At 45.7% G+C, this 23,635-nt stretch overlaps 2 protein-coding genes across 7 annotated transcripts in view; one reads left to right on the top strand and one right to left on the bottom strand.

The window, feature by feature from the left end:
• ERCC3 (ERCC excision repair 3, TFIIH core complex helicase subunit) overlaps nt 1-23,635 on the top strand; it is a 1,429,399-nt gene that overhangs the window by 876,615 nt on the left and 529,149 nt on the right. The gene's annotated exons all lie outside the window — the stretch shown is intronic.
• LOC146861746 (uncharacterized) overlaps nt 1-23,635 on the bottom strand; it is a 34,472-nt gene that overhangs the window by 403 nt on the left and 10,434 nt on the right. Inside the window, exon 3 of the mRNA XM_085643192.1 lies at nt 3,961-4,009. Coding sequence (XP_085499318.1) covers nt 3,961-4,009 — 49 coding nt within the window. The remainder of the gene's footprint in view (nt 1-3,960; nt 4,010-23,635) is intronic.

Below are 23,635 nucleotides of genomic sequence, written 5' to 3'. Positions count from 1 at the left end.
AGTCCCGTGTCCAGATCATGTTGGGCCGTCGGCGACGCCGGCGGATGCAGCTGTGGCGCCAGAGGATCCTGTGCCGTTGGCGCCACAAGGTCCAGCGTTGCCGGCCCCAGCGCCACCCTCGGCTCCGCCTCCGGCGCCGCAGTGGGTGCCGTTTGTCCCGCCCTTGCCCTGGTTCCAGGACCATTTTGTTCCTACCTGGGATCCGCATTGGGACACGGCGCCGGCTCGGCGCTGTTTCCGACGCTGTATGTTCCTTCTCCGTCTCCAGCTCTGCCGCCGTTGTCTGTTCCCCATGCAACAGAGGTGGAGGACGACTGGGAGGGGTCCGAGGACCCTCTTGCCCGTCAGTGTGACTCCAAGCAGGACTGGGTGGACAACTTGGAGGATGCCGGCAACCTCGATTTCTCTTCTGACCCGGGATGTGCCTCTCCGCCTCCTACACGATGGTGCTCCGTCGGGCAGCTGAGGTCCTCAACCTCGATCTTCCTACGGTGGCCTTCAAGACTAATCTCCTCACTGAGGTGCTCCAGACGGCGTCCACTTCGTCGGAGGCCCTGCTTCCCTTTAACGACGCCCTCAATGATGTCTTGTTGGGCACTTGGTCGAGGCCGGCCACAGGGGCCCCTGTGGATAAGAATGTCGCCAGGTGTCACCGCCCGGCGACTTGTGAACTCGCGTTTCTGACCACTCATCCTACGCCTGAGAGCCTGGTCATCCAAGCCTCGACGTCGCAGAGTGCCTTTCCCACAGCTTCACCGGATAAGGACTTTAAGAAGCTGGAACAGTTCAGTAAGCGGTTGTTCTCTTCGACCAGATTGGGGCTGCGTTCGGTGAACACCGCCTGCTTATTGAGCCGCTATTCCCACGCGGTGTGGGATATGGTTGCTCAGGTGTTGTCTGAGTGTCCTGAGGAGGTCCACGCTGTGCTGTCCCAAGCAGTTGCTGAGGGTAAGGATGCGGATAAGTTCGCCATTCGGTGTGGTTTGGACACCGCTGACTCACTGGGCAGGGCGATTTCTATGACGGTGGTGCTTCGTCGCCATGCCTGGTTGAGGTCCACCGGGTTCTCGTCTGATGTCCAGAGCTCACTCATGGACATGCCCTTTGATGGCACTCGCCTGTTTGGCGATAAGGCCGACAGTGCACTAGAGCGTTTTAAGGACTCGCGGGCCACGGCCAAGTCCTTAGGTCTTTCCGCAAAGAGCCCGGCCACTCCTGGTTTTCGTTCCTTTCGTGGCCATGGCAGAGGCTCCCAGGCACGTTCCTTCACCAAACCTGTGCAGAACCAGCCTCAGCGTGGCCGCGGAGGCGACTTCCACAGGGGCGGGTCTGGGAATCAGTGTGGGGGTCAGTCTATCTCCGCCGCTTCTACTTCCAAACCTTCCTAATCCGAGCTTTGTGGAGCACCCCACGTCGGTGGGTGGCCGGATCCGCCAACACTTCCCCCAGTGGAACGATATCACATCAGACAAGTGGGTGTTGCAGATCATCCTCAGGGGTTACTCCCTTCCCCTTCAGTCCTCCTCTCCAGCCATGCCACCTCAGTGCCACCGCATGTCGGGGGATCACTTGGTACTTTTCCAACAGGAAGTCATGGCCCTCTTGGCCAAGGGGGCCATCGAGTGCGTTCCTGGGCCGGAAGTAGGGAGTGGTTGTTATTTCCACTACTTTCTGGTCCCCATAAAGGACTAAGGGGTCTGAGTCCCATCTTGGACCTTCGGAACGTCAACCGCTTCCTCCGGAAGGAGAAGTTCAAGATGCTGACTCTGGCTCAGGTCTTGGCTGCCCTCGACCTTGGAGACTGGATGGTAGCGTTGGACTTGCAGGACGCATATTTTCACATCCCCGTCCTGCCGGCCCACCGGTGTTACCTGAAGTTCACGGTAGGCCAGGCGCATTTTTAGTTTGCCGTGCTTCCCTTCTGCCTTACCAGCGCCCCTCGGGTGTTCACGAAGGTGATGGTGGCGGTCGCTGCTCACCTGCGCAGGTCAGGGGTTTCAGTTTTCCCTTACCTCGACGACTGGTTGCTGAAGGCGGGCTCGCTCCAGGCAGTCGTCAACCACCTTCAGACTACGGCCGACCTCCTGCATCTGCTGGGGTTCTCCATCAATGTGCCGAAGTCACACCTGACTTCCTCTCAGAAGCTCCTCTTCATCGGCGCAGTTCTGGATTCAACACTGTTTCGGGTTTATCCTCCCGAGCAGCGAGTCCGGGATATTCAGGCTATGATTCAGATCTTTCAGCCAGGATGACCTTCCGGCTCCTGGGCCTGATGGCATCCTGCTAGTGCAACATGCCAGATGGCATATGCGGGCTCTGCAGTGGTACCTGAAGTTCCAGTGGGCACAGCATCAGGGAAACCTGTCCGATCACGTCCGGATCTCGGAGGGCACTGCACGTCAATTGCAGTGGTGGCTCACGAATCGCGATTGGGTCAATGGCAGATCCCTCTCCCTTCCCCAACCGGAGCACACAGTGGTGACGGATGCGTCCCTCCTGGGATGGGGAGGCCACTTGGGAGAGGCGAAGATCAGAGGACTCTGGTCTCCGGCGGAGTCCCGGCTCCATGTCAATCTGTTGGAGCTTCGGGCTATCCGGCTTGCACTGAAGGCATTCCTTCCCTCTGTCTGGGGAAGTGTGGTGCAGGTCTTCACGGACAACACCACCGCCATGTGGTATTGCAACAAAGAGGGTGGGGTGGGGTCCTGGACCCTATGTCAGGAGGCTCTGCGCCTCTGGACATGGCTGGAACATCAAGGCATTACCTTGGTGGTTAAACACCTGGCAGGTTCTCTGAACGTCAGGGCGGACGAACTCAGCCTCTGGTGCTTGATGGATCACGAGTGGTGTCTGCACTCGGACATGGTGCAAGGTCTGTTTCAGCAGTGGAGAGAGCCTTGGTTAGATCTATTCGCCACCGAAGAGCACATGCAATGTCATCAGTTCTGCGTGTTGGAACTTCCAAGGCGGCACTCGCTCGGCGATGCTTTTCGTCGCGAGTGGAGTTGCGGTCTATTGTACGCCTTTCCGCCTATACCACTTCTGCCCAGAGTGCTGAAAAAAAATTGGCGCGACTGGGCCTGAGTCATCCTTGTAGCTCTGGATTGGGCACAAAGATACTGGTATCCCGAGGTACTCAGCATGGCGATCGATCCCCAGATCCGACTGCCTCTTCGGGAGGATCTTCTGTCGCAGCAGCCGGGGACAGTCCTCCACCTGAACCTGTCAAGCCTCCACCTCCATGTGTGGAGATTGAGCGGCGACAGTTGACAGCTTTCGATCTTCCTCCCGAAGTCTGTGATGTCATTCTGGCAGCCAGGCGTCCCTCCACTAAGACGGTATACGCCTGCCGGTGGAACAGGTTTGTGGCATGGTGCGCACCTAATAGTCTCCGTGATGTCATCTCGGCGCTTACAACGCCAGCGACGGACGCGGAGCCACAGGACGCCACTTACCGACGAGCAGGGGTACTGCTAGCAATACTTTCCGGATCCAGTCTGACGCCTGGGGATATTCTAAGGTAAGGAATCTATCACTAACTAATGTCTCTTACAGATATATCGTTACACAAGTAGTAACTTGTGCTTCAGGCAGCCCGCCCTCCTGTCTCTGCAACATAAAGAAAAGCCTTCCGGTTTGGGCTCGACCCCATCTCGGTGCCAACCCAACACCTTCGGCACCAAAGATAAGTCCAAGCCGACAACACCGGCGCCCAAAGGCTCGGAGACGAAACCTTTGACGCCGAAACAGGCAACCAAGGATAAAGAGACTCAGTCAAAAGAGCCTCGGTCGGATCACTCCATTTCGGATCCGAAACAGAAAAAGTTACTGATTCACCCTGATACAGGACATATCAGGCCACTCTACCAAAAAAGAGGAAATTAGACCTACCAGAGGACTACCACATTCCTCTAAAGAAGATAAGTGTGGGTACTTACCCTTCACCCCCTTACATCCCACCTGCTTTTACTACTAATTCCATCTCTTTGGACCAGCAGATGACACCTTGCTGGAAAAAAAGAGAAAAGATACAGCAGTCGCAAAGTCCATGGGGGCTTTGCAGTCACCCACCAATGGGGGTTCCTTTCGCTGCTCCTTTTATAGGGGTGGCTCTATAAACATGTCAACCGAGACTTCCTCCTCCTCTTACAAGGGTAATACTCAATCCCCCTCACCAAGAGGTTACTTCAGAGGAGGTTTCAGAGGGAACAATGGTAAAGGAAGAGGCAGAGGCAACTCCACACGCTCTTCCCCCTCCAGCAACAAACAGTGACTTCCATCCTATACTCCCCATCATTCCACTCCTGTCGGGGGACGTCTCTCCCAATTTCTTCCTGTCAGGCGCTCCATCACTTCAGACAAATGGGTACAGCAAATTATCCAATATGTTTACTGCCTGGAACTTACAGCCAATTCCCCCACATTTAATGTCACCAGAGCATCTCTCACTCTTAAAGCAAGAGGTTCTCTCTCCTAGGAAAATAAGTAATAGAGCCAGTCCCATTACAATACCAAGGGACCGGGGTATACTCCCTGTACTTATTTAATTACCAAGAGGTATGGCTCTTTAAGACCTATATTAGACCTCAGGCAAACTCTCTACATTCAAACAGAGACCACTTTCACATGGTCACACTTCAACAGGTTCTCCCGCTCCTTCAGCAAGGCGACTTTCTGTCCACTCTGGATCTAAACGACGCCTATTTCCATATTCCCATTCACCCGCTCACTGCAAATACCTCAGGTTTATGTGCGACGGCCAACATTATCAATTCAAAGTCCTCCCATTCGGGGTACCTACAGCACCCAGGTTTTTCACAAAGTGTCTAGCAGTAGTCATAGCTCATCTAAGAAGACAGCACATTCACGTCTTCCCCTACCTAGACGACTGGCTAATAAAAGCCAGCTCGCAACAGAGCATCCTAGGCCACACTCTTAAAACAGTCCAACTGCTTCACAACCTCGGGTTCACTGTAAATCTCATCAAGTCTCCTCTCCAACCATCCGACACACAAGTGTATCTAGGAGCCACAATAGACACTTAAAGAGCTCTAGCGTATCCCAACCCAGTCAGGATCTGCAACATGTAGACTCTAATATCACAGTTTCAGCCTCAACACTCATTACCAGCTCGAGTGTTCATGCAATTGCTAGGAATGATGGCAATTCTGCACCCCTCTTCCCTCTTTTTCACCCCTCATCCCTCTTTCTGCACCCCTCTTGCATCTTTCTGCACCACTCTTCCTTCTTTCTGCACCTCTCGCCTTTTTCTGCACCCCTCTTCCCTCTTTATCACCGCTCATCCCGCACCTCTCTTGCCTCTTTCTGCACCTCTGCTGCCTGTTTTTGCACATCTCTTGCCTCTTTCTGCACCTCTGTTGTTTCTTTCTGTACTTCTCTTGCGTCTTTCTGCACCCCTCTTGTCTTTCTGCACCACTGTTACTTCTTTCTGCACTTCTCGTTCTTTTTGCACCTCTCTTGCCTCTTTCTGTACCCCACTTGCTTCTTTCTGCACTTTTCTTGCCTCTTTCTGCACCTCTTGCCAATTTCTGCACCCCTGTTCCTTCTTTCTGCACCATTGATGCCTGTTTCTGTACCTCTCTTGCCTCTTTCTGCACCTCTCTCGCCTCTCTGCACCCCTCTTGCCTCTTTCTATACCCATCTTGTCTCTTTCTATACCCTTCCTGCCTCTTTCTGCACCTGTTTGTTCTTTCTGCACCCCTTTTGCCTCTATCTGCACCTTCTTCCCTCTATCTGCACCTTCTTCCCTCTATCTGCACCTTCTTCCCTCTATCTGCACCTTCTTCCCTCTTTGTGCACCTCTCTTGCCTCTTTCTGCACTTCACTTGCTTCTTTCTGCACCCCTCTTGCATCTTTCTGCATCCCTCTTACCTCTTTTTGCACCTCGTGCCTCTTTCTGCACCCGTTTCTTCTTTCTGCACCACTGCTGCCTATTTCTGTACCTCTTGCCTCTTTCTGCACCCCTCTTGCTGTTTTGTCAGTTCACTTGCCTCTTTCTGCACCTCTTTTCCTTCTTTCTGCACCTCTTTTCCTTCTTTCTGCACCCCTCTTGCTTCTTTCTGCACCCCTCTTGCTTCTTTCTGCACCCCTCTTGCCTCTTTCTGCACCTCTGTTTGTTCTTTCTGCACTGCTCTTGCTTCTTTCTGCACCTCTCTTGCAAATTTCAGCACCCTCTTCCCTCTTTCTGTACCTCTCTTGCCTCTGTCTGCACCCCTGTCCCCTCTTTCTGCACTTCTCTTGCCTCTTTCTGCACTTCTCTTGACTCTTTCTGCACCTTTGTTGCTTCTTTCTGCACCTCTCTTGCTTCTTTCTGCATCCCTGTTGCCTCTTTCTGCCCATGTCTTTCCCTCTTTCTGCACTTCTCTTGCCTCTTTCTGCACCTCTGCTGCTTCTTTCTGCACCCCTCTTGCCTTTTTCTGCACCCCTGTTGCTTCTTTCTGTACTGCTCTTGCTTCTTTCCGCAGCTCTTGCAAATTTCTGCACTCCTCTTGCCTCTTTCAGCACCCTTCTTTCTGCACCTCTCTTGCCTCTGCACCACTGTTATATCTTTCTGCACCTCTCTTGACTGTTTCTGTAACTTTTGCCTCTTTCTGCATTTCTCTTGCCTCCTTCCACAGTTCTCTTGCTGCCTCCTGCACCTCTGTTGGTTAATTCTGCACCTCTGTTGCTTCTTTCTGTACTTCGCTTGGTACTTTCTGCACTCCTCTTGCATGTTTTTGCACCTCACTTGCTTGTTTCTGCACCCCTCTTGCCTCTTTCTGCATCCCTCTGCCTGCACCTCTTGCCTTTTTCTGCACCCCTGTTCCTTCTTTCTGCACCACTGCTGCCTATATCTGTACCTCTTGCCTTTTTCTGCACCCCTCTTGCCTTTCTGCACCCCTCTTGCCTCTTTCTGCACTTACTTCCCTCTTTATGCACCTCTCTTGCTTTTTTGTCAGTTCACTTGCCTCTTTCTGCACCTCTTTTCCTTCTTTCTGCACTTCTTTTGCTTTTTTCTGCACCCCTCTTGCCTCTTTCTGTATCCCTCTTCCCCCTTTATGTACCTCTCTTGCCTCTGTCTGCACCCCTCTTCCCACTTTCTGCACCTCTGTCTCTTCTTTCTGAACCCCTCTTGCCTCTTTCTGCACCCTCTTCCCGCACCCCTCTTCCTTCTTTTTGCATCCCTCATGCTGCACTTCTCTTGCCTCTTTCTGCACCTCTGTTTTGTTCTGCACCCCTCTTCCTTCTTTCTGCACCCCTCTTCCTTCTTTCTGCACTTGTCTTCCTTCTCTCTGCACCTCTGTTGTTTCTTTGTGCACCTCTTGTCTTTCTGCACTACCCTTGCCTCTTTCTGCACTTCCCTTGCCTCTTTCTGCACTTCCATTGCCTCTTTCTGCACTTCCCTTGCCTCTTTCTGCACTTCCCTTGCCTCTTTCTGCACTTCCCTTGCCTCTTTCTGCCCCTCTGTTGCCTGTTTCTGCCCCTCTGTTGCTTCTTTCTGCAACCCTCTTGCCTCTTTCTGCACCCCTTGTAGGAGAGTAGGATCTGCTTCACATGGGTACCCCCACTTTTTGCTGGTGTTTAACTGTTTTTTTACCTTAGTCTGACTGTGGTCCTTCTAATCAGGACCACAGCCTAGCTGCTTCCTCTCTAAAATGGTTTGCATGTACATTAGGTACATATCTAATTGGATTCTGGAGTGCCTTATAAGCCCCTAGTATATGGTATACTATGTCCCTATGGCATAGGTACCTCAGAGGCCTACCAGGGGCTGCAGCATGTATTATGCCACCCCTGGGAAGCACTCCAAAATGACAGCACAGGTCTGCTACTGCAGCCTGGGTAAGGGTGTGCTTGCACCCCTTACTGTTGTATAGGCTACCTATATCACTACCCTATACAGACATATATAAACCTATAAGCCACTCCTATGGCAGGCCTTGACAATCCTGAAGGCAGAGTGCTTGGTTTTGTGTGAGAGGGTGCCCAAGCATGAGCTGAGCCCCTCTTCAGCTTTCGGAAATCCTTCCTTATGGCTGTTCTGTGATACAGCCATACCATATACTGTTAAGTGCATTATAACCTCGCGGTAAACGCTAACTTTGGGATGGCCGCATCAAAACATGTCGTGTTTGGTGTCAAACGCTTTGGAATACTACCCCCCTCCCAGCGGGGGTAGCATTCCACCCTTCTAGAGGGAAAGACATGTTCACCCTGGTCAAACCTGGTAGGACTTTACTGAGCCCTGGCATCACAAAATGGATGCCTCTGCCACAGACCGAAACTCCGGCAGGGGAGGCCTGGACAATAGGTTTCCTGTCGAAGGGAGTTGTAACCACCTTCCCAGACAGGCTGATGTGTATTGGGGCTGGGCAGGAGCACTCTGGTGCTTTGAAGTCCTGCACTGGGGGCACACTTTGTGTCCCCGTGCATAGTCCAGTTCAAACCGGTTGCAGGGGCTACCTGTCCCTGCTCTGGCGTGAAACTGGACGAAGGAAATGGGTGTAACCACCCCTCTTTCCAAGCCCACCCATAGGTGGGGGCCTTAGTGTTAGTCCATCCCCTAAACTTACTATAAGTATAGGAATCCAGTCCCTAGGACTTTCGATTACCCTGAACGAAACTCTGCAATATATATCCTGGACCTTCGACTTTCTATCACGACTAGAAGATGGAACAAATCTCCCTTGAGGTCAAGGAGTGACTCCCCTGCTTGGCAGGCACCAAAGAAGCAACTGACCGGTCTGCATCGCTGAAGCTCCCACCGGACGCTGACGTCTTTGCATCACCAGAGGTGAGTCCACAGCAAAGCTGAGGCCCGTGGCTATCGTGGGTGACGTGGAACCGTGACCCCTGGACACCATGATCTTTTGCAGCAACAGCATCTTTCTGGTCCTCGAAGTTGTGCTTTGGGCTCCGAGTAGCCCCAGCCTTTAGCACCTCCTGCACTGAAGATTGTTGGCCCCCACTCCATGAATGACCCGTGGGCCAGTTTCAAGTGCGACCGCTCGAGGCTCCTTCGCGATCACTAGCCCGTTGGCTAGCAGGTCCCCACGAAGGCAACTCCTTTTCTGCTTGGGCTTTCCTGGTTTCTCCAGACGTGCCCTGACTTACCCTCGCTGGGTGAGTCCCTCAGACCTTGCTGGTCTGCACCGCAGCCCTTTCTCTGAATTCCTGAGACTTGCAGTTGCCAAGGCTTGTTGGGTCCATTCTGGTCGCCGACACCGCAGCACTCGACAGACTTCGTGGGACAGCTCGAATCCGGCTTCGTCGATGCCTCCTTGACCTCATCGCTGAAGAGTCAAGACACCCATCAACTCACCTGAAGCACCTGACATCTGTGGGAATTGGTCCATCCTGCCCTTGGTCACTGGTTAGTGACCCAGACTCTGTCCCCTCTGCTTTCAGGTTCCTTCCATCCTGGATCTAGTCTTGGTTCTCTTCGGACACTTCTCTTCACGGCAGCAGCAGTTCTTTGCAGGCTTCCATTGAAATCGACAATGCGACCCGACACCAAAAGACACCTATGCACCCGGCTTCCCTGGGTGAGGTAACTTGAGTACTCAGGTGCTCTTGTAGGTGTTAGCCCTAGAACTTCCTAAGTCCAAAAGGTTTTGGTCCTGACTCGATTAGAAGTGTCCCTAATCTTTAAATTTCCAACTGCGACTTTGCCCATAGAAGATAAGGCGAACCTGCGGTTGTAATTACACACTGCATACAGTCCCCGTGAGTCCCCTGTGTCACTACCTTGGGTGGTTCCTTGGGGTCCCAGCGATTCTACAGGCTCTAGTCCTTGTGTCTAGTTCAGTCGTGGTTCTTATACCACTTTTTTGGTATATGGTTTGGTACGCCTCTAGGGCCCAAACGTGTATTTGTGCTTTTACTGATGCTTGATCACTTGTAACTTAAGTACTTCGAACTCCAGTCTCATAAAGAGACTAGAGGGGTGTGTGTTAACCTAAATACATATATTTTAAATATATACCTGGTGTGGTTGTCCTTTCATTTGATCATTCAAGAGATTATCGACTGGTAAAACAAGCTGCTTTACATTCCTTCAAGACTTAGCCTGAAGGCTGCTCTCCATAGCTACCACTAGGATAGCTTTCAATAAAGGTTGTCTTGAACCTATCACCATAAGGGGTTGTTTGGACTGATACAGGGTGCCCACTAGAACTAGTGGACAGCATATATCAGGCCACCTTCTCACACCCCTCTTGCTGCACCCCCTCTTCCCTCTTTCTGCACCCCTCTTCCCTCTTTCTGCACCCTCCCTCTTTCTGCACCCCTCTTCGCTCTTTCTGCACCCCTCTTCCCTGTTTCTGCACCTCTCCTCCCTCCTTCTGCTCCTCTTGCCTTTTTCTGCACCCCTGTTGTTTCTCTCTGCACTTATCTTCCTTGTTTCTGTACCTCCTGCCTCTTTATGCACCTCAATTGCTTCTGTCTGCACCCCTCTTCCCTCTTCCTGCACCTTTCTTGCCTGTTTCTGGAACTCTCTTGCCTCTTTCTACAGTTGCCTTGCCTCCTTGTGCACCTATGTTGCTTCTTTCTGTACCTCACTTGCCTCTTTCTGTCCTTTTCTTGTATTTTCTGCACCTCTCCTATTTTTCTGCAAGTCTCTTGTCTCTTTCATCACCCCTTTCCCTCTTTCTGCACCTCTTGCCTCTTTCTGCACCTCTCTTGCCTCTTTCAGCACTTATTTTGCCTCTTTCTGCATTTCTGTTGCTTCTTTCTGTACTTCTTTTGCCTCTTTCTGCATTTCTTGTGCTTCTTTCTGCACCTCTTTTGTCCCTTTGTGCATGTCTTGCCCTTCTGTACCTGTCTTGCCTATTTCTGCACTTCTGTTGCCTCTTTCTGCATCTCTGATGCCTCTTTCTGCACCTCTGTTGCTTCTTTCTGCACCTCTGTTGCTTCTTTCTGCACCTCTGTTGTTTCTTTCTGCACTTCTCTTTCTTCTTTCTGTACCTCTCTTTCCTCTTTCCGTAGCTCTCTTCCCGCACCTCTCTTGCCTCTTTCTGCACCCCAGTTCCATCTTTCTGCATTTCTGTTCCCTCTTTCTGCAATTCTGCTGCCTCTTTCTGCACCTCTCTTGCCTTTTTCTGCACCTCTGTTACTTCTTTCTGCACCACTGTTACTTCTTTCTGCACTTCTCTTGCCTCTTTCTGTACCTCTCTTGCCTCTTTCTGCACCTTTCTTGCCTCTTTCTGCACCTCTCTTGCATCTTTCTGCACCCCTCTTTCCGCACCTCTCGCCTCTTTCTGCACCACTGTTCCTTCTTTCTGCACCACTGCTGCCTGTTTCTGTACCCCTCTTATCTCTTTCTGCACCTCTCTCGCCTCTTTCTATAACCTCTTGCCTCTTTCTACACCAGTTTCTTCTTTCTGCACTCCTTTTGCCTCTTTCTGCACCTTCTTCCCTCTTTCTGCATGTTTCTTGCCTCGTTCTGCACCCCTCTTTCCTCTTTCTGCACCTCTCGCCTCTTTCTGCACCACTTCTGCCTGTTTCTGTACCCCTCTTGCCTCTTTCTATGCCTATTTCTGCACTTCTCTTGCCTATTTCTGCACTTCTCTTGCCTCTTTCTGTACTTCTCTTGCCTCTTTATGCACTTCTCTTGCCTCTTTCTGCACCTCTCTTGCCTCTTTATGTACTTCTTTTGCCTCTTTCTGCATTTCTGTTACTTCAGTCTGCACCTCTTTTCTCCCTTTCTGCACGTCTTGCCCTTCTGTACCGGTCTTGCCTCTTTCTGCATCTCTGATGCCTCTTTCTGCACCTCTGTTGCTTCTTTCTGCACTTCTTTCCTCTTTCTGTACCTTGATTTCCTCTTTCTGTACCTCTCATCCCGCACCTCTCTTGCCTCTTTCTGCACCCCAGTTCCATCTTTCTGCATTCCTGTTCCCTCTTTCTGCAATTCTGCTGCCTGTTTCTGCACCTCTTGCCTCGTTCTGCACCTCTGTTACTTCTTTCTGCACCACTGTTACTTCTTTCTTCACTTCTCGTTCTTCTTTCTGCACTTCTCTTGCCTCTTTCTGTACCTCACTTGCCTCTTTCTGCAATTCTCTTGCCTCTTTCTGCACCTCTCTTGCATCTTTCTGCACCCCTCTTTCCTCTTTCTGCACCTCTCGCCTCTTTCTGCACCACTGTTCCTTCTTTCTGCACCACTGCTGTCTGTTTCTGTACCCCTTTACCTCTTTCTGTACCTCTCGCCTCTTTCTGCACCCCTCTTGCCTCTTTCTACACCTGTTTCTTTCTGCACTCCTTTTGCCTCTTTCTGCACCTTCTTCGCTCTTTGTGCACTTTTCTTGCCTCTTTCTGCACCCCTCTTTCCACTTTCTGCACCTCTGGCCTCTTTCTGCACCACTGTTCCTTCTTTCTGTACCACTGCTGCCTGTTTCTGTACCCCTTTTGCCTCTTTCTGCACCTCTCGCCTCTCTGCACCCCTCTTGCCTCTTTCTATACCCTCTTGCCTCTTTCTATACCTGTTTCTTCTTTCTGCACTCCTTTTGCCTCTTTCTGTACCTCACTTGCTTCTTTCTGCACCCTTCTGCATCCCTCTTGCATCGTTTTGCATCCCTCTTTCTGCACCTCTCGCCTTTTCCTGCACCCCTATTCCTTCTTTCTGCACCATTGCAGCCTATTTCTGCACCTCTCTTGCCTCTTTCTGCACCTCTGTTGCTTCTTTCTGTACCCCTCTTGCCTCTTTCTGCACACCTCTTGCCTCGTTCTGCATCCCTCTTGCCTCGTTCTGCACCCATCTTGCCTCGTTCTACACTTCTCTTACCTATTTCTGCACTTTCTTCCCTCTTTGTACACCTCTCTTGCCTCTTTCTTCACCTCTTGCTTTTTTTGTCAGTTCACTCTCCTCTTTCTGCACCTATCTTGCCTCTTTCTGCGCCCATCTTGCCTCTTTCTGCACCTGTTTGTTCTTTCTGCACTGCTCTTGCTTCTTTCTGCACCTCTCTTGGAAATTTCAGCACCCCTCTTCCTGCACCTCTCTTACCTGTTTCTGGAACTCTCTTGCCTCTTTCTACAGATACCTTGTCTCCTTGTGCACCTATGTTGCTTCTTTCTGTACCTCACTTGCCTCTTTCTGTCCTTTTCTTGTCTTTTCTGCACCTCTCCTATTTTTCTGCAACTCTCTTTTCTCTTTCATCACCCCTTTCCCTCTATGCACCTCTCTTGCCTCTTTCTGCATTTCTGTTGCTTCTTTCTGCTCTTCTTTTGCCTCTTTCTGCATTTCTCGTGCTTCTTTCTGCACCTCTTTTGTCCCTTTGTGCACCTCTTGCCAATCTGTGCCTGTCTTGCCTCTTTCTGTACTTCTGTTGCCTCTTTCTGCATCTCTGATGCCTCTTTCTGTACCTCTGTTGCTTCTTTCTGCACTTCTTTCCTCTTTCTGTACCCAGCTTACTGCTTTCTGCACCCCTCATCCCGCACCTCTCTTGCCTCTTTCTGTACCTCTGTTCCCTCTTTCTGTATTTCTGCTGCCTGTTTCGGCATCTCTCTTGCCTCTTTCTGCACCTCTGTTTCTTACTGTACTTCTCTTCCCTCTTTCTGCACCTCTCTTGCCTCTTTCTTCACCTCTCTTGCTTTTTTGTCAGTTCACTTGTACCTCTTTTGCTTCTTTCTGCACCTCTCTTGCCTCTTTCTGCACCCATCTTGCCTCTTTCTGCACCTCTGTTGGTTCTTTCTGCACCGCTCTTGCCTGTTTCTGCACCTTTCTTGCCTCTTTCTGCACCTTTCTTGCCTTTCTGCACTTCTCTTGCCAATTTATGCACTTCTCTTGCCTCTTTCTGTACTTCTCTTGCCTCTTTCTGCACTTCTCTTGCCTCTTTCTGCACATTTCTTACTCTTTTTGCACCTCTCTTGTTCTTTTCGACACTTCATTCTGTACTTCTCTCACCTCTTTCTGTATTCAAATGGGAAGTGCAGAGTGTTAAGTTTAAAGGTCTGCGTGCTTTCTTGCCAGGGGTATATGTCTACTTGTGCATGTATTTTCACATGTGTTATGCATCTGAAGGTGGTAACTTGAAAAGCGGATAGCTCCTCCTATAGGTGGTCAAATTTTCTCAGTTGTGCTCTCTCATTCAGTTGCACAGGCAAACATGTCTTATGTATATAAGTGTTGTGGAGCCCCTCAATATACTATTAAATACCCATGTGCACTGTATTATGAGCAGAAATAAATATATACACCTTTTGTACACATTTACAGAGTATGGTGTTTGAAACACAGGTATTCAACTATTTGTATGTTTATTTGTATGTAACATGTCATTAGGTAAAAGCAGAGACATGCATGCATACCTTCACAAACTTGATCAGACTTACAACAGTGATGTGGTTAGGATTGCTGTCTTGCACTTGGTAAGCCTAACATACCGAGCAGTTAATGAATAGTGAACCTTCAAGAGAAAAGTGAGGTTTAAGACCTCTTAGGAGAAGAATTAGTGATAAAGCTACTTTGAGTTTGTGGAAAGGTACAGTCAAAATAGTCCTCTTTTTGCTCCTCTGTTGATTCTTTCTGCACTTCTCTTGCTTCTTTTTGTAGCTTTCTTCCTCTTTCTGGACTTCTGTTGCCTCTTTCAGCATTTTTTTTGCTTCTTTCTGCACCTTTCTTCCTGTTTCTGTACATGTCATACCATTGTAGGCATAGTTAGAAATTAGCATTTAAAAAACCTTAGAAATTCACTGAAAAAAAAACACTACGGCTTTCAGGGACGTTATAGATAGGAATTAGCATTTAAAAAACCTTGGATATTCACTGAAAAAAACACAGGTTTCAGGGACGTTCTAGTTAGGCTGACATTTCACTCGTACAAAACCAGAGCAATTCAGCTGAGCTAACTATAACTTGCGCCTCTTCAATGCACTGCTGATGACCTCACATATTACATCACTCATGACATCACTGATGACATCTCAAATGACATCACTGATGACATCATCCACATAATCTCTGATGCACCTCCTCACACCCTAATATAACCTGTCATACACCCACTCTAAATACAGACTACCATTCTCGAAACCATAGACGCACCAATATCAGTTAGTCCATAACCACTCACTGATTCATATGTCTACCCACACATCCACTCACTCACCCACCCATAGTCACTCATACATGCAGTCACTCATCAATACAGCCACTGATATATACACTCATACACCCATACAGACACTCGCATATCACCACTCACTCATAGTTACTCACACACCTAGTCAGTCACCCAAAGAATCAGTCACACTGCCATTTACTCACCTATACAGTTCTACACACACCACCTCACTTATTCATACAGATAATAACACATACTTACTCTCTTATACAATCAATTATACAAGCACACACTCATCCATACAGCCACTCTCACAATCACTCACTCTCACGTATAGTCATTTATATACTCCCAACACTCACATATACTGCCTTTCACATATGCAGTTACTCACACATGTACCACTTAGACATTCATGCACTCACCAACACACCCATTGACACACTCACCCACACATACAGCCCTTCACAGATGCACTCTTGAACATATATACCCACTGAATCACCTACTCGCACATCTATGCACAGTCACACACACCCCACTCAACCACACAGACACTCAGGCATCCATACAGGTACTCAGACAACCAATCAATAACCCATATAGCTACTCACCAACCCATGCAGCCGCTTACACACCAACTGACAGACTGATACCGACATTTACACAGTTTAGTCACTAACCCATGCATTCAGTCAGACATGTTTAATCACTCACTTATACAGTCACGCACCCACTAAATCATCCATTCAGACACTTATACACCCACTCATTCGTCAATACACCTTGGTGTGTGTGTGTGTGTATATATATATATATATATATAAATATATATATAACCTATTTAAACTTTACAGAAACATACAGTTGCTGGATAATGTCATCAGTGATGTCACTGACCATGTCATGAATTATGTAATATGTGATGTCATCAGCAGTGCATTGCGGGTGCGCAAGTTATAGTTTTATAGTTAGCTCAACTAACTATAACGGCCGAGTTTCTTAGGTTTTGTATGAGTGAAATGTCCAACTAACTATAACTTCCCTGAAACTTTCTTTCAGTGAATTTCTATGGGTTTTTTAAAATGCTAATTTCTAATTATAACGTCCCTGTAACCTATGTTTCTTTCAGTGAATATATATATATATATATATATATATATATATATATATACACACACACACACACACACACACACACCAAGGTGTATTGAACAATGAGTAGGTGTAGGAGTATCTGAATGAATGATTTAGTGGGTCCGTGACTGACTGTGTAAGTGAGTGATAAAACATATGTTCGTGAATGCATGGGTGAATGACTAATCTGTGTGAATGTCTGTATCAGTCTGTCAGTTGGTGTCTAAGTGTCTGCATGGGTAGAAGAGTAGCTACACGAGTGTCCATATGGGTTAATGATTGGATGTCTGAGTACCTGTATGGGTGCCTGAGTACCTGAGTGGTGGGTGGGTGGGTGGGGTGGGTGACTCCCTGCAATGATATGTGAGTAGGTGATTCACTGGGTGTATGGATTCATGAGTGTGTCTGCGCAGGGATATATAAGTGAGTGAGTGTTGGTGTGGCTGTGTTGGTAAGTGAATGGATGTCTCAGTGGTATATGTGTGAGTAACTACATATGTGAAAGGCAGTATATGTGAGTGTTGCAGTATATAAGTGACTATATGTGAGAGTGATTGTGAAAGTGGCTGTATGGATGAGTGTGTGCTTGTCAGTGATTGTATGAGACATGAGAGTAAGTATGTGTTAGTATCTGTATGAGTAAGTGAGGTGGTGTTTTCAGTGAATTTCAAAGGTTTTTTAAAATGCTAATTTCTAACTATGCCTACAGAGGCAGGACGTGCAGAAAGAGGGAGAAAGGCACAGAAAGAAGCAAGAGAAATGCAGAAAGAGGCAACAGCAGTCCAGAAAGACAAAACAGGGTGCATAAAGAAGCAAGAGATATGCTGAAAGAACCAACAAAGGTGCAGAAAGAGGCCTTGTTGCAAAGTCATCATGTGCCCCCATCTTTTTGCTGACTGTACTGGTGGTAACGGACTCTGACTAACCAGGCCCGGAGCCAGTGCTATGCTAAATGACACTTAGAATACAGTGAAAACACCTACATACACTAGGGTACACTATGGGTTGGGGTACCCCTATGATTGGCATGACCTCCCCTGTAAGGCCCTAGTATATAATAGGGCAGGGGGATTAAAACTACCTCTAAGTCAGAGGTGAAGAAAGATGCTTCTTTAAGTACTCGTCACGTTTGCAGAGTGATGGAGAAAGGCTGCCGGGCCTCCGACCAGCGCTCATGAATACTGCTGTGTAGGACTTGCGGGAAGTACCAGGAGGGCTTCTTGGCCCCCAAGGTCCCTCAGGAGAAAATTGGACTTCATCCCCCATCCCCCATCCCGTAGTCTGCCAGGAGGCTCATTTACAGAGTAGTGGAGAAAAAGTGGCATGGCCTTCGAAGACGTCTTAGCAATCCCTCTGTGTGGGAATTACTGGAGGTAACAATGAGGGGTAGTTGGCCCCTAAGGAGATCCCTGGGTGCCAACTACCCCTCCTATTACCTCCAGTAAGTCCTACACAACAGGATTGCTAAGTTCTTATAGCAGGCCACGGCCCCTTTACCCACCACTGTGTAAACGCGCTCCCTGGCGGGCTCTTGGATGGGGATTGAAGTCCCCTTTGCTCCTGGGGTCCTTTAGGGGCCAACTAGCCTACCTCTACCTTCCAGAAAGTCCCACACAGTGGGATTCCTGAGAGGTGGACAGAGGCTACGCCCCCTTTCTCCACCACTCCGCAGACGCACCTTCTGGCGCGTTCTGGGTTGGGGGATTGAGTCCCCTTGAATCCTGAGGGTCCTGGGAGCCAACTAACCAACCAGGTATCTCCAGTAAGTGGCACAGAGCTGCATTGCAGAGAGGTGGTCCGAGGCCATGCACCTTTTTACACCACTCTGCAAACGCGGCTCCTGGCGCACTGCTGCTCGGAGGATAAAGTCCACTTGTGTCCTGAGGTCCCTAGTTAGAACCTAGTTTCCTAGGGAAACTAGGTTCTAACTATAACTACCTACTGGCGATTGACAGTAGGGGGATTTATATATATATATATTCACTGAAAAAACCATAGGTTTCACACACGTTATAGTTAGGAATTAGCATTTAAAAAACCTTAGAAATTCAGTGAAAAAACCATAGGTTTCACACACGTTATAGTTAGGAATTAGCATTTAAAAAACCTTAGAAATTCAGTGAAAAAACCATAGGTTTCACACATGTTATAGTTAGCTGGACATTTTACTCGTAAAAAAACAATGAAATTGCCCCGTTATAGTTAGTTCAGCTAACTATAACTCGCGCTCCCGCAATGCACTGCTGATGACGTCACATATTACATCACTCATGACATGGTCAGTGACATCACTCATGACATCACTGATGACATCTCAAATGACATCACTGATGACATCACTGATGACATCATCCAGTGAATGTGTGTTATTCTGAAAATTACATATGTTTTATATATGTATATCTCAAGGTCGATGGAAGAATAAATGGGTATATAAGTATCTAAATGGATGATTTGTTTTTGAAAAATTGATTGTGTAACTGACTGATTAAGTGTATCTCTCACTTTGTGTATAAGTGGCTGCATGGGTTGGTGAGTAGCTACATGGGTGTCTATATAGGTTATTAGTTGTTTTTTTGAGTATCAGTCTGAGTGTCTGTATGGTACGGTGGGGGGTATTACGTAGTGCATAGATGCATGAATGAGTGACTCACTGTTTGTATGTGTTGAAGACAGCATGTGTGCAGGACTGTATGGATGGATGAGTGTGTGTATGGGTGTGTTAGTGAGTGAATGACTGTCTCAATAGTGTCTTCAGGAGTAACTACATATATTTTAAACTAGTATATGTGAGTATTGGTGTATATATGTGAGTATATATGAGAGGGAGAGATTGAAAGAGTTCCTGTATGAATAAGTATGTGTTTCTATAAGTGATTGTTTAAAAGACTAAGTATGTGTTAGTTTCCGTAGAAGTAAGTATGGTGGTGTGTGTATTACTGTATATGCAAGTAAATGTATGTTTTATTCTTTATTAGCATGAGTGACTATGTGTGTGAGTAACTCTATGGATGAGTGGCATTGTGTAACAGGATGTATAGATGTATGAGTACATATGATGAGTGAGTACATGTATGAGTGACTGTATAGGACTGTTGGTGAATGAGTGGATGAGTATGTGGATCTTAGAATTACTGAAGAGGTTGTTGTAACTGGTATTGGTATGTCCATTGTTTTGAAATTTTTAGTCTCTATTTTTGAATGTGTGTATCAAAGCTTATATTAAGGTGAGAGGAGGTCTGCCACTCTATCACAAGGATGATGTCATCAGTGATGTCATCAGTGATGTCATTTGAGATGTCATCAGTGATGTCATGAGTGATGTCACTGACCATGTCATGAGTGATGTAATATGTGACGTCATCAGCAGTGCATTGCGGGCGCGCGAGTTATAGTTAGCTGAACTAACTATAACGGGGCAATTTCATTGGTTTTTTACGAGTAAAATGTCCAGCTAACTATAACATGTGTGAAACCTATGGTTTTTTCACTGAATTTCTAAGGTTTTTTAAATGCTAATTCCTAACTATAACGTGTGTGAAACCTATGGTTTTTTCACTGAATTTCTAAGGTTTTTTAAATGCTAATTCCTAACTATAACGTGTGTGAAACCTATGGTTTTTTCAGTGAATTTCTAAGGTTTTTTAAATGCTAATTCCTAACTATAACGTGTGTGAAACCCATGTTTTTTTCAGTGAATTTGCAAGGTTTTTTAAATGCTATTTTTTGGTTTTTTTCTTCATTTTTTTCAAACATATTTTTAATTTAATTTTTTACCTTTTATAAAGACTATGCTTAATTTTTTAAAATCATTAAATATTTATTTTATATAAATTTTTTAAAATAAACAAGTGACATTTATTTCCAGATTTTTTTTTTTTTTTTTTTTTTTTTATAGTACGCGTACCGTAAGCTCACGGTAAGCGTACGGTTTACGCACCGTCCGTAATCTATCTACGCTGCTTGCGTATAGTTACGTACTTTGCGTAGCGCGCGTACTGCGCGTGGGACGCGTGCGCGCTTACGCAACACGCGCACGTTACGCGGAAGTGCCGGGAAATGACTGTTATGCGCATGCGCGCAAGCGCGTGTCTTTTTTACGCGCACGCGTACTTTTTGCCGTAAGCGTACCGTAAGCGTACCGTAAGCGTACGGTAGGTCATGTGATCTTGAAACACAACTTTTGATTGGTTGAAACTACTTTCAGTTCTAGAACTCTCCTACACCACACCCATTCCCCTCATTTCTGCTTGTGATCCCTTGGGAGAAGGAGCTGGTTTGTCTTTGGGATACGATGGCAGAACAGCAGAGCTCTTCTGAGAGTGAGGCTAGCACCAGCAGCACTGTCTTGAGGCAGAGAGCGAGGAAAGTAAAACCTTCTTATGTTTGGGATTATTTTACTTTTCCAGAAGGCCAGCAAAAGGTGAATGCACCCTTAGTTACTTGCAAGCTGTGTCAGCGTGTACTTTCTAGAGGTAATCCTGACAGGAAGTATTCCTTTGGGAATCACACCATGATGAGGCACCTCAAGGATGTACACAAAAGGACACATGCTCAACTTTTTGGAGGTAACTCTTCAGAAAGACGAGCCAGTACATCCACAGCAGCTCAGCCTGGACCATCACCTGCAGAGCTTACTCCTTCTTCTGCAGCTCAGGTGAGCCCTTCATCTGTGGGGGGAGAATCTCCTTTTGCTGGCCCTCTGGAAATGAACCCTCGATTTCGGAAGGTTGATATTCATTGCACATTTTGTAAAGCTCTAATTTGTTATAGGGAGACCAGTGTTTCCCTAGTGAATAACAAAATAGATCAGCACATTTGTAGCTTTGAATGATTTTCCCATGGTTCCTTTCCTCTGTCCCTGCATGAACACAACGGTTCTTTTAAGAGCCAACCTTATCTTTCATCTTTTTTTTACATTTTTTTTAAAAAACTTTTTTTTTTTTTTTTACCGTACGCGTACGGTAAGCGTACCTTTTTTTTTATTTTTTAAAAAAAACACTAAAAATCATTTTTCACATTACAAGGTCCTTGAAAGACTACAATTATTACTATTGACTTACCATACTCACTGAAAAAAATATTTATTCATTTGTTTTTTTAAAAAATAGTTTTTAAAATGGTTGTAGTTTACGAAAATTTTCTATATCGATCTGAAAAAAAAGAAAAAAGTATTAATATCTTTAAACCATTTTATAATACAGTACACATATTTACATTTTTTACCCAAAAATATTTTTGCCTTATTTTTGCTGTTTTCAGAATATATTGCATTTCACTATAAATTGTGAAAGCAATTGCATTCATCATTTTACAGCGGGCAAAAAAAAATAACAATCTCAAAGATTGTATTAAAAAAGCCCAGAATCTCTTCTCACTTAAACTTATCATTACAGAAATGCATATTATTCTAAAAAAATATCATCTAAAAACAATACTTTTTTCTTTAAAATACCGTCTGATATTTTTGTTTCAGGAGTATAATCACAATATTATATCTCAAATAACTCCAAAATACATCTGATTTTATTTCCTTTAGGCCAAATTGTATTTTTTTTTTCCCTGGAATAAATTTCCAAGGGAAAACCATTAAAATTCTAAAGTTTAATCTGTCCAGATCTCACCGATTCTCTGTAACATTTTGGTTCACAAAAATTTTTTGAATAATTTATTTAGTCCACAATAGAATTGCTTACTTTTCCACATGGCCAAATAGTAATTTTTTAAATCATTTTTGTAAAAATTTCCAATGGCAGTCCAATAGCATTCCAAAATTTAAAATGTGCAGAAGTTACCGATTATCTCTAAATTATTGGTTTTTCAAAATTGCATTAAAAATTTAAAAAGTCCACATTACAATTGGTTATCTTTCCTTTAGGCCAAATGATAATTTTAAAAAATATTTTTTCTACAAAATTGCAATGGTAATCCAGTAAAATGGTAAAATTATTTTGTCCACATCTTGCCAAGTCTCTCTAAAATTTAGGTTTCAGAAAGATTAGATAGGAATTTGCTAAATCAAAAGGCAAACGTTGTTTGAAAATCAATTGGGAATCATTACACAGTGTCCAGCCTTTTTCACATTTAAGATAAACTGTGTAATGTCCAGAAGTAACAGTAGGTCCATCATGGAAAATTATTGCAACAGTTACAAAAGTTTTTCCTGAAATTGATAATTGCTGTCCTGTAAACTTCTTTATTAAAGTATCCAATTTTGAACCATCAGCTCTACATCGTTGCATCATTAAAATTACATACTGTCCGTATTCCCTTAAAATTAATGTTGAAAACATGTCAGAATTACACTCACCACATTTCATGCTATGATTAGCATCTTTAACTAATTTTGCAAAAGTGACTGTTTTACTCTCTGGCAATGTCAAATAAATAAACCTTTCATTATCAACAATAGAGCCACATATATTATAACAATTTTCACAACTATGTTCCCATTTATAAGAGAGACCAAAAAAAATGTCAATGGGAACTCCTTCTTCTTCCACTACCTGAAGAAAAAACAACAAGAATTCCTGTGCGTCTTGCTGTACATTTTGAGAAAACTGTGTTCGTCCTGAACATACATCTAAAAGTTTTCTAATGTCAGTAGCACTTTCTATTTGAGTTTTATCTTTACTCAGCTTTTGAAAAAGGAGACTGAGCTCTGAACAGAATCTTTTTCCCTGATTTACTATTATCTGCTCTTGCAAACTTTCCAGATAAAATAAAACATTCAGCACTACATTAGCGTAGCAGTTGACACCAGAGCTATTTTCAAAATGACATCCTACAACCTGTTCTTCATTTTCCTTATTCTTTTTGCTTGCAATTACATCACTCCTCTTTTTTTTCCTCTTCTCTACATCTTCATTACAGATATTCTCATTTCTCCTTTTACGAGAAACTACACGTTTCTCCAACACAGGATACTGACCTAAATGAGGAGCATAGGTTCTTCTTAATCTATTATACTCCTTTACACAGTTTGTATCAGCACTAACTTTTGAATCATCAAAGTCAATCATGAATAAACCTGATAATGTTTTGACTCGTGACAAAGCTACATATGCCATACCTTCTTTGAACACAGTTGAACCAATGTTCACAAATGCACAATCTACAGTCAATCCTTGAGACTTGTGGATAGTTACAGCATATGCTAGTGAAAACGGAAACTGCTTCCTACGTACATATAAGTCTTTCACAAGCATGAAACGAACTGAACAACGACAAATGTCTTTAACTTCCTCTATCTGATCAAATTTTATTTTTAAACATTCAATTCCATCTTTTTTCTGATAATTAATAAAACCCACAACTCTTCCCATCGCTCCATTCACTAAGCCTTTTTCAACATCCAAATTTCTCCTTAAAAACACTCTACAGTTCATGCAAACATATAGATTTTTTTTCTAATCCTGCTGTTTTGGAGATATTCTTCTCTA

Source organism: Triturus cristatus, chromosome 2_2, assembly GCF_964204655.1.
Source record: "Triturus cristatus chromosome 2_2, aTriCri1.1, whole genome shotgun sequence".
NCBI classification, from domain to species: Eukaryota; Metazoa; Chordata; class Amphibia; order Caudata; family Salamandridae; genus Triturus; species Triturus cristatus.
Note: the sequence above shows the minus strand (reverse complement) of the source record. Positions and strands in the feature narration are given on the sequence as shown.